This window comes from Triturus cristatus, chromosome 10, assembly GCF_964204655.1.
Source record: "Triturus cristatus chromosome 10, aTriCri1.1, whole genome shotgun sequence".
NCBI lineage: Eukaryota > Metazoa > Chordata > Amphibia > Caudata > Salamandridae > Triturus > Triturus cristatus.
In genome coordinates, this window is record NC_140593.1 from 820011603 (window position 1) to 820026356 (window position 14754).

A 14754-nucleotide genomic window follows, 5' to 3' on the forward strand; every position below is an offset into this window, starting at 1 on the left:
ATTGAGATCATTTGTGCTGGGACGTATGCATCATACAATAATTTTCAGAGCAAAGTATGTCGGGGCCTTGAAAATGACATTGTGGATGCGTTGTCTCGTTCACAGTGGAAGAGATTCTGTGGGCTTGCACCGGTACTGGAACACAATGCTAGAGGAGTTCTGGAAAATAGGAGGTGGAGAAGGATTGAGTTATTGAAGGTTTTTTGGTGCTCTCAAAAAAAAAGACATATTCATAGGTTTGTGTGGAATTAATGGCTCCAGGGGCACAGAGATGAACTTTAGAGACTGGTGACGTGATTCATTGCATCGTGTCAATGACTGGAAAAGTCTTGTCTTCTGTCACCGTCCTTGTAGGCCGGAAGGGATTGCATTTTATGCCAAGCTACTGTGGGGTTATGAGCCATACGCGGGGGAAATGGGTAGGAGGGTTGTTGAGAGGTGGGTGAGGGAGATGTAGGAGGCCAATAACAATAGCATTTTTATGTTGGCTGCTCTGCTTTACGGGTGGAATGTCAAGGAAGTCGTTATTTTTCTTCATTAGTGATGGTGTGGTGGCTTTGTAGGGCCTTTAGGTGTCTAAGATTTTGGGAACTGTAGATGTGAGTGGTTTGTGCTGGGACAAGGTGGTAAAAAAGAGAGGGTGTTAGAGTGTGTCTGTGAAAATCAAAGACTGACCATAGGAGTAAGGGTAGGTTGGTGTTGTCAAGGTGATTTGTTTATACCCAGTAAATTGGTGCAATGTTCATTGTGAGGTTAGGGGGAGAAAATAGGTTTTTAGACATGATGATGGTTCCCAGCTTTCTAGTTTTCAGCTGCTTATGGTGTTACATACCATTAAACACACAAGCTAAGGATTGTAGTACAGGTTCAGCGATAGTTGCGGCTACAGAAGCAGAAGCAAGAGGGCGCTCTGTGTTAAGGATAAGGACGTTAGTGAGAGGGGGATAGCAGTCTGGGTATCTGGTCCCTCTGTCATCAAATGGGCAGCAGCGCCGGTGGAGCTGAGGGGCTTCGGAAAAGAACTAGGGTTGATACCACAAAGCTTCAAGCGAAATGGCGGCGAAGAGGAGGTGCATGATGGGGAGGGGTATTGACGGCTCGAGCACAGTTATTCAACACTTGGGGCTGCCCTAACATTTCCATTGCCCACCTGGAGGAAAATTACTCAGTGCAGCTGAAAGGTTTGGTTTTGCTGAAAATTATAAAAAGAGACCTCAGACAGTCTATGGTCGGGAACGGCCCTCTTGTGGACTAAAGTGATTCCTCTGAAAGATTTGCGCGTTGCAAGGACGATGGCCTCTGCGGATGAAGCGAGCAGGAAGGCAAATAGGGAAATTAGTATTTTTTTTGTAGAGGAAGGAATAGGCAGATTTATGCACCCTGATATTAGATTTGAAGAATGTCAGTTTTTTTCGAGGATGGGATGCAGTTATCAGCTGTAGGGATGGAGTTGCCATGGATGCAGTTGGCCTGATTTCTGGAATGTGCCACCTCGCCCAATAGGGATCTGGGGGGCAGGTGGCCTTGGAGGTCTTTTTGGGCAGGTGGTGCAGTCCAGGGACTTCTGCCGCTGGCAGTGGGTAGGGGTAAGGATGCCTAGCTAGGTTAATAGTTCAAGTTTCGGGCATTAGGGTGCTCTTTGTGGGTAAAGTCGGCATGCCAGCTACCTAGAGTAGGGGCTAGGTTTTTGTCCCCACCCTTCCTCCACTGCAGTAGGGGTTAGGGCAGGGTTTGTTAGTTAAATGTGTTAGGAGGGTTTTAGTTTTGATGGCTCAGGTGTGCAGAATTGTTTCCTAGAATGTAAAGGGGTTGTCACTGATGAGCAGGTACAGCAGGGACAGGTTTACAGTCTGTTTTGGGACTTTTCGTAGGGTGGTTACGCTACTGAGCAGGTGGATCAGCTCAGGTGGGGCAAGGGACGTGGGGTCGTTAGAGTTCAGAGTTCATTTGCACAGAAACGGAAGGCCTTGGTATGTCACGCAGGATATGAAAAGGACATGAGGTGCGTTCTTATTTAGTGCATTTGAAGGGCAGTTGTTTAGGGTATACTAGATGTTAGGTAGTTGGGTTCTGAATTATGTTTACTGAGGCCTTAATGTTAAGTCTGTATGGTGATATACCAATTGCTTTCGAAATATTTTGTGCGCCTGTTTCATCAAAGCAGTCTTTTCCACACACTTAAATGCGTAGCATGGCTTTTGGCGTGCGCTATCTCGCCCAAGCACAGGTGTGACCAATCCATTTAAATGCCCTGTAACTTCATTGAACTGTGGAGGAAGCAACACAGCCACTTGGTGAGGCACGCTTTTTTGTGCTTCAGGCACAACACCAGTGAGGTGGAGGCCTGCAGTATACCAGGCCACCCACAAAGTCAACCTTCTTCTACACATCAAAGAAAATGTGTACACAAATGACCCAGAAGGAAGTTTCACATTTTTATTAAGATGTTACAAAAGAAACAATTGACCATATCTGATGGAGCAGGTAGCACAAAACGACGACTGACTGTATGTAGACTCTCTGAGGTTTCAGCAGGTTTCTATGTGTACCATCCTGGAGGCCATCTTGTTTTTGCTATAGACAGTCTTCCTGAGTTGAGATCACGGCTTATCGGTACTTGGAGGTCAGGACAGCAGACACTGCAGCCAGGAACTTGTCCCAGGCGGCCTGGCACTGAGGGGTGAAGTCAGCAGGGAAGTGGGCGGCCAGTGTAGCCTGAATGCAGTGAGAGAGCATCTGCAAGAGAGGAAAGCAAGAGTTGAACACCACAAACAACACCCGGAAAACGTGGAATACATAAGCTGCCTGTCAAGCTCTGATCTGATGAATGTTGTTATATTCTGCAAAACATATTCAGGAGCGGAAGTAACATGCACAGTTCGCAAGTTATTCCCCCTTCTTGATTAACTGGATGTAAATTGGATACCTGCCAATTTGCGAATCAGGGATATCACATTTTTGTGGGTGCACTTGTAATTAGCAATCTGATTTTGATTGGCTCCTCTGTGTCTGTCAATTTCAGAAAAGCATATAGAAAGTGTGCAGTTCTCACTGTGCAAAAGACGTCCATCGTTTTGCTCCAAATGCTATCTAAGAATGTAACAGATGAGCCCTATTGGTATTTTTTGTTTATATATTCACTGTTTTGGATTCAGATGATTTAGGCCCACCTGGAAGTTTCCGGGGTCCACGCGGAGGTTGTAGGCGTGCAGGTCGCTGAGTTTAGACAGGGCCTGGTCCAGGCTGTCAATGTGCTTGGCTGCCTCGCCGATGGCGCCCAGGACCTTGCCCCCATGTCGCTTCACGTCAGCAGAGCCCGGGCTGAGGTCGAAGTGGCTGAAGTAGGTCCTACTCTGACCGAAGCTGGCAAACAGCCTGGGAAAAAAAAATATTTTTTTAAACAACGCACTAAACACATTCTTTGCAACTAGTACAGAGGCATTTCCCCCCACATCTATCTCCCCGCTCTAAAAATAAGAAATACATACATAAAGAGCCTCGTTTTAAAACTAAAATTGGAAACAAATAACTTTTTTTTACAGCATTAGATCAATGTCAGAGGATTGACAAATATTTTTTATATCACAGGTATCAAAAATCGAGCAAATGTTTAAGGAAAAGCCTTTTTTGATCGGTGAGCGGTAGGCTCTGCGGTTCCTGCTTCTAATTCATTAATAAATTAAACATTACGCCTGTCTTCCTGTTTTCCTCGGTTGAGCTTCCTGGCGCCAAACAGTACGAAACGGAAATGAACCGGTGGCCCGTGTCCTGATGTTGTAGAAGTCATGACATCTCCTCTACAGTCTGTAGCATGCAGACTGCAGCCACTTCCAACCTCCAGGGGGCGCTATTATTACAGCGGCTCCCACAAGTCTTACGACACCACGGATCCTAACCTTTTACACTCCTGTCGATTCTAACCCTTTCCCGCCTCACTCAAAGGCCTGACCTCTTTCTACCTCCATAAAGGCTCTAAATTGTTAACACCTCATAATTTCTAGTGTTTTACCAGCAATCCAAAAGCTCTAACCTTTAACCAATGATTTACATTATAACCTGCAACCACCAATAGTGTGTCCCCTCTTTTCACATCCTCAAAGGCTCTTGCCAGGAGGGGCCCTTGCATGTATGAGACGACCACGAGGGAAAATGAAATAAATAATTGATTTTCCCTCGTCGTCGTCTGTCGAACCCCCCCACCCGGTCCCACCGCTCCACCTTTCTTACCTCCACAGCCCGCTGCTGGCTCTAGCCTCTTTCCACCACCAATAATACTTTAACCCAGAGCTTTCTAAACTGTGGGTCGCATCCCACTGGTTGGCCGTGAGCAGATTTTTGGTGGGTCATGAAAGTCCAATCACTATATGAAGATGTCTTTAAATTCTGTATTTTATCTTCTCACATTTAGTGCCTTCAAATACAGAGGCCAAAAGTCAGCTATATCTTCTGACCAATTGCTACTTATATTCTTAACATGGGTATTGGGATTTAGAAACTCCTCTCACTTTGCATTAAGAGAAAGGGAAGGCTGTAGAATACCATTTTTGCAAAACACAACAAAGTGTAAATCTCTAAATGAACTGTACCCATTCAGCAGTCAGGAAAGCAAAAAAGAAGCACATTTGATTTTGTAATTCTGCAGAGTGATGGAAACAAGCATTTTAATAGGATCAAAAAAATCAAGTCACTTTCCTTAGTGATGCGCAAATGATAATGACTCACTGAAACCTGATTTCCATACATTATCATTTGTGTGCTATATAGCTGTATCAGTAAAACTGTATGTCTGTGCAAAGTGTGTGGCCATTTCAATGGAGATTGTGCAGTCTCTAAATGACTGTGTGCCAGCGGCGTAGCTTAGGGCCGGACTGGGAACAGAAACCGGCCCTGGCAAACTGCTCAGCCTCTCCCCCTGGGGTGAGGGGGGGTGCAGCCGAGCAGTTTGCGAGGGCCGGTTGCAGACGATTTTGTTAGAGGGTGCCGATATTGCCGACCCCCAGTAACAAAAACGCCCCCCCAGGGGCCCAAAACCGGCCCCCACTCTAGCGGCCTACCGGGGAAACGCCCGGTGCCCGCTATGGCCAGTCCGGCCCTGGCGTAGCTAGACCTTTGTCAGCCCGTGGCGGTCCCTGGGTTTGCCGCATATAAGAGCACCGAGGGGGGTGGGGGGTCTTGTTTGCTGGTGATTTCTGCATTTGCTGCTCCGCAAAGGCCGTAGGTAAACGCCACCGCCCCCCTTGCTACGCCACTGCTGTGTGCTACTGCACTATGCTTTGGTTACATTAATAAATCGCCCGCCTCATTTCCAATGAAGCTAGGTGGGCCACGTTCTAAAAATTGGGTCGCAGTTCTAAAAACTTTGGGAAGCACTGGTCTAAGCCAACCCCACCCAAGTACGTTGTAACTTCTTACAGCTCCCAAGCGGCTATAAACCTGCATGTTAATAATAAGCCAAAACAAATATTTCTCTGTTGCCCCAGCCTCAGGCCCCAGCAGCAGGCCTCATCCTTTCAAGTGAAGCAATCCTGGGCCACTGTCCCTCTTAAAGGATGCAGGGAAAGATGCCAACGTTTGTCAAGAAAACCTCAGCCCTACTGCTGGTTGATAAGGTGAATTAATCAAAATATGGCATTGTGCCATGCCAACAAGTTGCCCTAATCAACATGTGCCAGGAATGTGTGCCAACAGTGTAGGCAACTCAACGCACATTTACACGGGGCTAAACGTACACCACCAATACCCTGACATTCAGGTTATATTTCTAAACACACGCACAATTTTAAAGTGAGCTCATTGGCATAGAGAAGTTAGAAACCACACCCAGTGTGTTTTACCAACTTCTAGCCCAAGGCTAGCGGTTTATGGGGTCGCCTGGCAGACTCTGACCACCCACACCAGCCTGCTCGCCCTCAGTGGCTGGCATACGTGTGCCCCACCATGGCTGCTTCCTGAAATAACAGGTTACATGTGACCATCAATGACGTGACGTCAAAGAAACTAGACCCTATCGATCGTCCTCACCTGTCCAGGGCTTCTCCCCCGAGGGCATCGCAGTGGCCGGAGATCTTCCCCCAGAGGCCGACCACCAGGGCCTTCTCTTCAGCAGACAGAACCATCTTGAGCGGTGAGTGCTGGTGGGCTCAGGATTCACAAGAGATGGAAGTTGGAGACAGTCGGTGCTGTGTGCTGGACAGAGCCCCTTTTAAAGGGGAAGGGGCCGAGGAGCCTGGCAGCCTTCCACCGTGATTGGCCAGTTTTGGGTTCCACCCAAGGAGGCGGGACTATCTTATCTCTTCTCAAACACTGCCAGGGAGTAGGGGGTCTTGGCAGCCTGAGGTGCAGAAACACCTTATCTGTAGGTCACGTCTTTCAGTGACTTGACAAAAAAGAAAGAAAAGCCTGGAATAACAAAGACCTATTTTACAGTGTGTTAGAATGATTTCAGTTGTTACTGCTATAGCAACAAGCCCTTCTTCCAAAAACCTCATTCATAGTTTAAAGAAATAAAACACGGCGTAGTAATAGTTTTTTTTTTTTTAATTTCGCACCTTATTGTCCCTCTGACGGTGACAATGACGGATTGTTAGATATTGTCCGAGTTATAATGGCATCACAAAATGCCCCAACTTTGAAATGAGTTCAAAATCAGGAGGAGATGAGTAGAAATCTTAGGTTATGGGAGAATGGCAACTTTTTGAGGTGCTCATAAATCCAGTCTTTCTGCTGATGAGGATTTAAGTAAGGTCTATATAGAAGGGTGTGCTGTCTGATCTGTGACTAGGACACAGTATTGAGGTGTTATACCTATTTACACAAAGTGCAGCCTAGCACAAACACAGGCATACTTGCACCATGGGCCTTGGGCGCCTGCATTGCATATGGAATTTTCTTTGTGCAGGAAGGGGTACATACATGCATGTGATGAAGCCTCAAAGCCGTGATCGTCTATGTATGTGTGCCACAGAATGCAGCACACATAGGAAGCACGAGTGACTTTGATCACTTCAGTTGTTACACATCACCAGGGGAGACCAATTGATTTATCACATTTCTGTGTTTACCTGCTGTGGGATATATGACATGCCCCATGAACCATGTGAGTTGCATGGAGAAACCCACAACTCACATGGATATCTCCCTTGAATACAGTGATGCTAAACTGCATTTTGCCAGGGTGTTGCATTGCACTGTACCTTTACACCATTCTAAAGCACACAAAGTGGCTTTGCGTGTCTTCACATGTGTGTCTTGGGGATTTGCATTACACATGTCCCATGATGCATGGTGTATTTATGAACCACACCGCTCATGCATACGGCCCTGTCTCAGTCAACAGACACAGAGATGGCTATTTTGTCATACATTTCTTACTGCTAGTAGTTCTGTTATGTACTTCAGATTTGCTTACTAACAAGTAGGCCATTCCCATATCGGCCATTCTGGAAGTGCTCATTGATGATGCAGTGCCGGAAGATGTAAGCATCATGCAAACTCCCTGGGTATTTTGCCAGAACATTGGTGAACATTCCTCGATGATCCACAATGACCTGGACGTTTATAGAATAGGTGTGCTTCCGGTGCCTGTGCAGGAGTGACGTTACTGCAGTGGGTACCAGTTGCACATGTGTGCAATCCATGGCACCTAGAACATGTGGGAATCCAGCAATGGGGTAGGAACCTTGCTTGGTGTCCAGCTGTTATTGTTGTGTCTTGGGGAAGAGGAGGTACTGGGGTGTTGGGCGGATGATGGGATCCATGGCAGAGTGTAGTAAGTCAGAAAAAGATGGCTGCGATATTCCTGCCACTCTGGCTGTTGTGATCTGGAATGAACCAGATGCCAGCACGTGGAGGACAGCCATCAGCTTGCCCTGCGGAGGGATGTTGGTGGGCCTAGAGCGTTGGCTTGGCTGAAGCCTTGGCACCATCTGGTTCTGCAGCTCTATTATGGACACCCTCCTGAGTCAGTAGTATGTGATGACCTCATCCTCCCTGAGGTCAATGAGGGAAGTTTGTGGAGAATAACGCGCTTCGTTCTCCTGCGTTGCCTATGTGGTGGGGATGGGATCTTCTCACAACTCCCAGCTGCAAAATAAGCACCTCCATGCTGTAGCTGAGCCTTCTGAAACTGTTTTGTACAGCCTGCCTTCATGCACCACAACCAATGTGTCATTTCCTACGCCTGGGTTGCCAATGCGCATGAATTTCGGCACATTTTAAGCTCTGTTTGATACTTGACGATGATGCGTCACACATTGACAATACCATAAATATCACGGTGTGGTTTTACATTGGATTTTACGGGGTAACGCCTACCTTGGATGTTTTACTTCTTGCTCCATGGCGGAGCTGGATCTGGTGCAGGTATTTTCCGATGCTGGGCTACCAAAACGTACGCATTTGGCCACATGCGTCTATTTGTAAATATGGAGTACTGTTTGCACCGCCACTGCGTCAAGATTAGTGACACAACGGTGTTGCAGGCCTCGCATAAATAAGCCCCAAAGCTTTTTGCTAAGTGGCGCCAACACTTTCAACCTTCATGCAGTCAGCCTTTCTTTCCTTGAAATGAACGCAGCGGGAGCAAGTTTGGAGTATTGCTCCATACACCTGCAAAGTCATAAACAGTAAGCCATTCCTTCTGACAATTAGCCTCAGTTGCTTAATTATCTTTTAGAGCTCTAATTCACTCTGGGCGTAACACTTGGACTTCCCGTGCTTTATTTTAACGATGCCCTTCTGGGCTATAGCATTCTTTACTGCTCTTACCTATGCTTCTTGGATTCTGACAGAATGGGTGTCATACTGCTTATGCTCCAATCCACATCTCTTCAATACAGCCTTTACTACTAGACTGCTATATGGTCAATGGAGCCTATTTATGTGAACTAGGAGACTTTTCTCTTTACCTTTCCTGATCCGCTGGAATTACCTGATGTAGGAAGGTGGAATCTGACTAATGGTTGCCCCCAATTTTTGCCTGGTATTTGAGTGGTTTTTGACTAGTCTGGCTGGGATCCTGCTATCCAGGACCCCAGCCTATCTGCTTTCTCCCTAAAACTAATGTGAAGTACCCTAGGTACAAACCAATTGGATGCTGAGGGTGCCCTGACAGTCCCTTGTAGATGGTACCCTAGGTACCCAGGGCATGGGTCCCTCAGTAGGCCTACCAGGGCTGCAGCACTTATTGTGCCACCCTGGGACAGCCATACAAGCTGACACCACCAGACCACTACTGTAGACTGGGTAAGGTGGTGCTAGCACCCCTTACAGGGATATAGGTACCCTATATCCCACCCCATTACAACACATGTTCTCTCATGGGTCACCCCTATGGCAGGCCTTGCTAATCCTACAAGGCAGGGTGCTGAGGTATGTGTGAGGGGGGACCCCTACATGAGTAGGCCCTCCCTGCAACCTTCGTAAAATCATTGCTGGGTTGTTTGTAGTGTAGCAATACCATATACTCTTAACCGCATTATAAGTCTATCGCGACAACGCGATAACTTGAGAATGGCTACACAGAACCATATCGTGTTTGGTGTCAAACATGTAGGAATCATACCCCCAGTCCAGCCATGGGCATGAGGGTACGATTCCCCCTTGCTAGAAGGGCGATATGGGAAAAGCGGTAGAATTTAGACACCAATTTAAAAGTGCACAAGTTACACAAAATGGCTACTGCCCGCCACCTACACGACCCTGGCTGGCTGTTGCTGGGGAAAACCCCAGCCTCGCCAGCTGGACAATAGGGCTCCCGTGGCAGGGAGGTGCTAGCATCTCCCCAGACAGGATAATGTGGATTGGAATGGGGTGGGTGCACCAAATGTCCTTTCAGAGTTGCACGTAGGCAGCTGCAGTGCTCTCATTCTACATACACCGCTTGGAACCGGTTCAGGGGCATCCTGCCCCTCACCCAGGCGGGAAACACACAAAGGGGAGAGGGTGTAGCCACCCTTTCCCGCCTCACCACTCATTGGTGGACACTACTCTGGACACTCCCCTAATCTTGGGGATAAAGGAGAATAACGTGGCCCCAGAGCCTCAGATTAATCTTGAACTTTACAGTCTTGACCTTCGACTTGCTGCTGCCCAGCTGACGGAAGAAATCTCCCTTGGGATAAAGGCACCTGAAACACTGCAAGTGACCCAGTTGGAACTTCGCTACTCTCATGGACTTCGACGACTTCCAGCACCCTTGAGGTGGGTTTCCTAAGCATCCCAGAGGCCAGTGAGTGTGCACAGCAAACCTGTGTACCGTGGACCGTGTGGGTGCTGAGATTCCCAATACCCCAGGACACTGGCCACCTCTTGCGTAGCACATGACCCTGACCAGTGGGGAAGTTGTGCTTTGGCCCATTATTGAGCCAACTACTAAGCAGCATTTGTGCCAAAGACCAGCACCCTAGCCCCCTCCGGTGGCCCGTGGGCTCCCTTTTACACACTCCATTTTGCTGCCTTCCGCAGTCCCTTGTCTCTCGACTTGTGGTCCCGAGCGGAGGACAATCTCAACATCTAAGAGTTCCCCTGGTTGCTCCAGGCCTGCTCTACAGTCTCTTTAAAGGAGACCTCTCACAGACCTCGTGGGTCTGCACCAGTAGCTGATTTGTTCATCTTTCATGGGTTGCAGTTGCCAAGGCTTAGTGGATACAATCCAGACACTAACACCGCAGCGACCCTCATCCGACGTGGCACAGTTGCCCTCCAGAAGCTGGCCTTCTTTGAAGCCTCTCGGAGCCCGTGGCTGCAGATCCAAGCTACACCTCTTTCCACTTGAAGCACCCGACATTGAAGGGCTCCTTGCTTTGAGCTCCCTGGTCACTGTGCCGTGACCCAGACTCTGTCCCCTCTGCTTTCAGGTTCTTCTCTTCAACTTCTACAACTGCAATCTTCACGGCATCACCGACGCTTTTGGCTAGCAGCACTTTTGAACATTTTCCCATTGAAAATCAGCCCGCGACCCGACATCGAAAACGACCTATGCACCCGGCATCCCTGGGGCAGGTAACAGTGGTACCTCGGTACTCTCGTGGTAGTGGGCTCCTCAAAAGCTTCAGTCTAAAGTTTTAACTTTGTACTCCTGCTAGAAGTGACTTTAATCTGTGTAAATCAAACCGCGACATTCTCCATAGGCTTTAATAGAGATCCCGATAGCAGCTATTTCCACTGCACGCGCCTCCCGTGGGTCCCCTTTCTCATAACCTGGGGTGGATTCTTAAGGGGCCAGCGATCCTAAATGCCCTAGGCATCGTCTGTAGAATTGTCGTGGTTCTTATACCACTTTTTTGATATATGGTTTGGTCCCCCCCGGGGCCCTGTGATTCCTGTGCTATTTATTGTGTTTATAAATGCTTGTTTGAATTGTAACTTTGCCACTAGCCTCATAAAGAGACTGTGGGATTCTGTCTAGAATAAATACATATATTTTATATATATACCTGTGTGGGCTACTCTTTCATTTGGTTGTTCAAGAGGTTATTATGGCAAAACAATAAGCTTAACACTCCTTCAAGACTTAGCCTGAAGGCTGCTCTCCAGAGCTACCACTAGGATAGCTTTCTTTAAAGGTTGTCTTAAACCTATCATCAATAAGAGTCGAATTGGACTGGTGCAAGGTGTCCCTATAACTAGGAGACAGCATATGCCAGGCCAACTTCTCACATTGGTGTGCAGCGGTTGGATTCAAGCTTGCCATTCTTTTACCAGATAACAAATTGAATTTCTAAAGTGAAAGCCACCTGGTACCAAAGGTACATATAAATTCAAGCTTAGAATACAATAAGTTCTACTGAACTTAGGAGTTGTGTGTAGAGGGTTTAGCACACCTTGACTACAACTCAAGAAAGGGTTCAGTAGGCCACACCTAGAGTAGGTAGATACACCACTATCACTACACTAGAAATGTCTTTAGGTTCAGGTGCGGATAAGGCTCTGGAAGGACCCCAAAGGGTTCCAGTCGACAAATATGATCATCTCTCCTTTGCTGATCTTAGGGAGATGTGCACCTCTAGGAAACGTAAGACAAACAAAGGTGCCAATACTCAACGTCTCAGGGAAATCCTGCTCATAGCAGACTTTAAGCAGATTTTAGGGTCTGATGGGGTAGACAGGTTGGGTGGGCACCCCTCAGAAGAGGACCCTCCTAGAGAGGACTCTGATGAGGACCAGGAAGAGGATGATGATCCTGACCTGGAAGAAGAAAACCACTCACAACATGGAGGTGATGGCCCAAAAGGCACTCTCTCCATCCCTAAAGGGAGAGTGGTGGATCCAAGTAGAAGGAACAGATCCCCCTCAGTGGGGTCCAACCATTCTAGGAGATCCAAAAGGACCTCTGCCTCTCCTCAGAGGAGAGAATCCTACCAAGAGAGGAAATGCAGACTGATCCAGTTTGAGCAGGCAAAGCTACAGCTCTGGAGAGAACAGTTAGCATTAGACAGGGAGTCCCTGGAGCTTCAGAAAGCGTCAAGAAGATGGGGTCTAGAGACCCCTGGTGGCAGTAATGAAACCCCTAGAGTTAGAGAGACAGTCCCTGACAATTGGAACCTCCACAAGATTGTGCCCCCCTTTAAGACAGGGGATGACATCCACAAATGGATCTCTGCTCTTGAGAGGGCCTGTAAAGTACAAAGGGTCCTAGTAGAGCAGTGGGCAGCAATCCTGTGGCTCTCCTTTGCAGACAAAGGTAGAGACAAGCTCCTCTCTGTAAGAGAAGAGGATGTAGATGATTATTATATCTTGAGAGATGCTTTAATAGATGGGTTTGGCTTATCCACTGATCAATACAGACTTAAGTTCAGAGACACCCAAAAAGCACAGGATCAAGATTGGGTAGACTTTGTGGATTTTGCTACCAAGGCATTGGAAGGTTGGTTGAATGGCAGTAAAGTAAAAGATTATCAAGGATTGTACAATCTCATTATGAGGGAGCAGATTCTTAATAATTGTCAGAACCAACGCTTACATCAGCACCTGGTGGACTCTGATCTGACCTCTCCCCAAGAATTGGGAAAGAATGCAGACAAATGGGTCAGAACCAGGATCAGGCCCAAGAACCAAGGTGGTGACCAGAAGAAAGATTCTACCAAGCCCAAAGAGAAAGGTGGGGATAATAAAACAGAAAAGTCCTCTGAAGGGCCCCAAAAACCCAGTGCTGGGGGTGGGTCCCAAAATCCTTCCTCTTCTAACAAGAAACCATATTGCCATGTGTGTAAGCAACCTGGCCACTGGAAAACTGACTCCAGCTGTCCAAAGAATGGCAATAAATAAAATGTTCCTCCCATGGCAGCTCCAACACCTCCTGTTACTACTAGTAGTAATCCCCCAGGTGGTGGGAGTGCACCTAAAAATTTAGTTGGGCTTTCCTGGGGAACTCAGGTGGACTCTGGCCTAACCAGGTCCCCTACACAAGCAACTCTAGTCTGTGCCAGGCCCCAGAGCCTCAGATTAATCTTGAACTTTACAGTCTTGACCTTCGACTTGCTGCTGCCCAGCTGACGGAAGAAATCTCCCTTGGGATAAAGGAGTTATCCCCTGCTTGGCAGGCACCTGAAACACTGCAAGTGACCCGGTTGGAACTTTGCTGCTCTCATGGACTTCGACGACTTCCAGCACCCTTGAGGTGGGTTTTCTAAGCATCCCAGAGGCCAGTGAGTGTGCACAGCAAACCTGTGTACCGTGGACCGCGTGAGTGCCGAGATTCCCAATACCCCAGGACAGCGGCCACCTCTTGTGTAGCACACGACCCTGACCAGTGGGGAAGTTGTGCTTAGGCCCATTATTGAGCCAACCACTAAGCAGCATTTGTGCCAATGACCAGCGCCCTAGCCCCCTCTGGTGGCCCGTGGACTCCCTTTTACGCACTCCATTTTGCTGCCTTCCGCGGTCCCTTGTCTCTCGACTTGTGGGCCCGAGCGGAGGACAATCTTGACATCTAAGAATTCCCCTGGTTGCTCCAGGCCTGCTCTACAGTCTCTCCAAAGGAGACCTCTCACAGACCTCGTGGGTCTGCACCAGTAGCTGATTTGTTTATCTTGCGTGGGTTGCGGTTACCAAGGCTTATTGGATCCAATCGGGACACTAACACCGCAGCGACCCTCACCTGATGTGGAGCAGTTGGCCTCCAGAAGCTGGCCTTCTTTGAAGCCTCCCGAAGCCCGTGGCTGCAGATCCAAACTACACCTCTTTCCACTGGAAGCACCCGACATTGAAGGGCTCCTTGCTTTGAGCTCCCTGGTCACTGTGCCGTGACCCAGACTCTGTCCCCTCTGCTTTCAGGTTCTTCTCTTCAACTTCTACAACTGCAATCTTCACGGCATCATCGACGCTTTTGGCTAGCAGCACTTTTGAACATTTTCCCATTGAAAATCACCTATGCGCCCGGCATCCCTGGGGCAGGTAACAGTGGTACCTCGGTACTCTCGTGGTAGTGGGCTCCTCAAAAGCTTAAGTCTAAAGTTTTAACTTTGTACTCCTGCTAGAAGTGACTTTAATCTGTGTAAATCAAACCGCGACATTCTCCATAGGCTTTAATGGAGATCCCGATAGCAGCTATTTCCACTGCACGCGCCTCCCGTGGGTCCCCTTCCTCATAACCTGGGGTAGATTCTTAAGGGGCCAGCGATCCTAAATGCCCTAGGCATTGTCTGTAGAATTGTCGTGGTTCTTATACCACTTTTTTGATATATGGTTTGGTCCCCCCCGGGGCCCTGTGATTCCTGTGCTATTTATTGTGTTTATAAATGCTTGTTTGAATTG

The 14754-nt window shown here is 47.9% G+C and overlaps 1 protein-coding gene across 1 annotated transcript; it reads right to left on the reverse strand.

The window, feature by feature from the left end:
* Positions 1-2422: 2422 nt before the first annotated feature.
* On the reverse strand, positions 2423-6186 carry LOC146790068 (hemoglobin larval subunit alpha). Its single transcript, XM_085628425.1, has 3 exons — positions 6022-6186; positions 3171-3375; positions 2423-2736 (listed from the first exon to the last, which is right to left on the reverse strand). The coding sequence occupies exons 1-3, from the start codon at positions 6114-6116 to the stop codon at positions 2608-2610; spliced, it is 429 nt and encodes a 142-aa protein (XP_085484551.1). The 5' UTR covers positions 6117-6186; the 3' UTR covers positions 2423-2607.
* Between the last annotated feature and the right edge of the window lie 8568 nt (positions 6187-14754).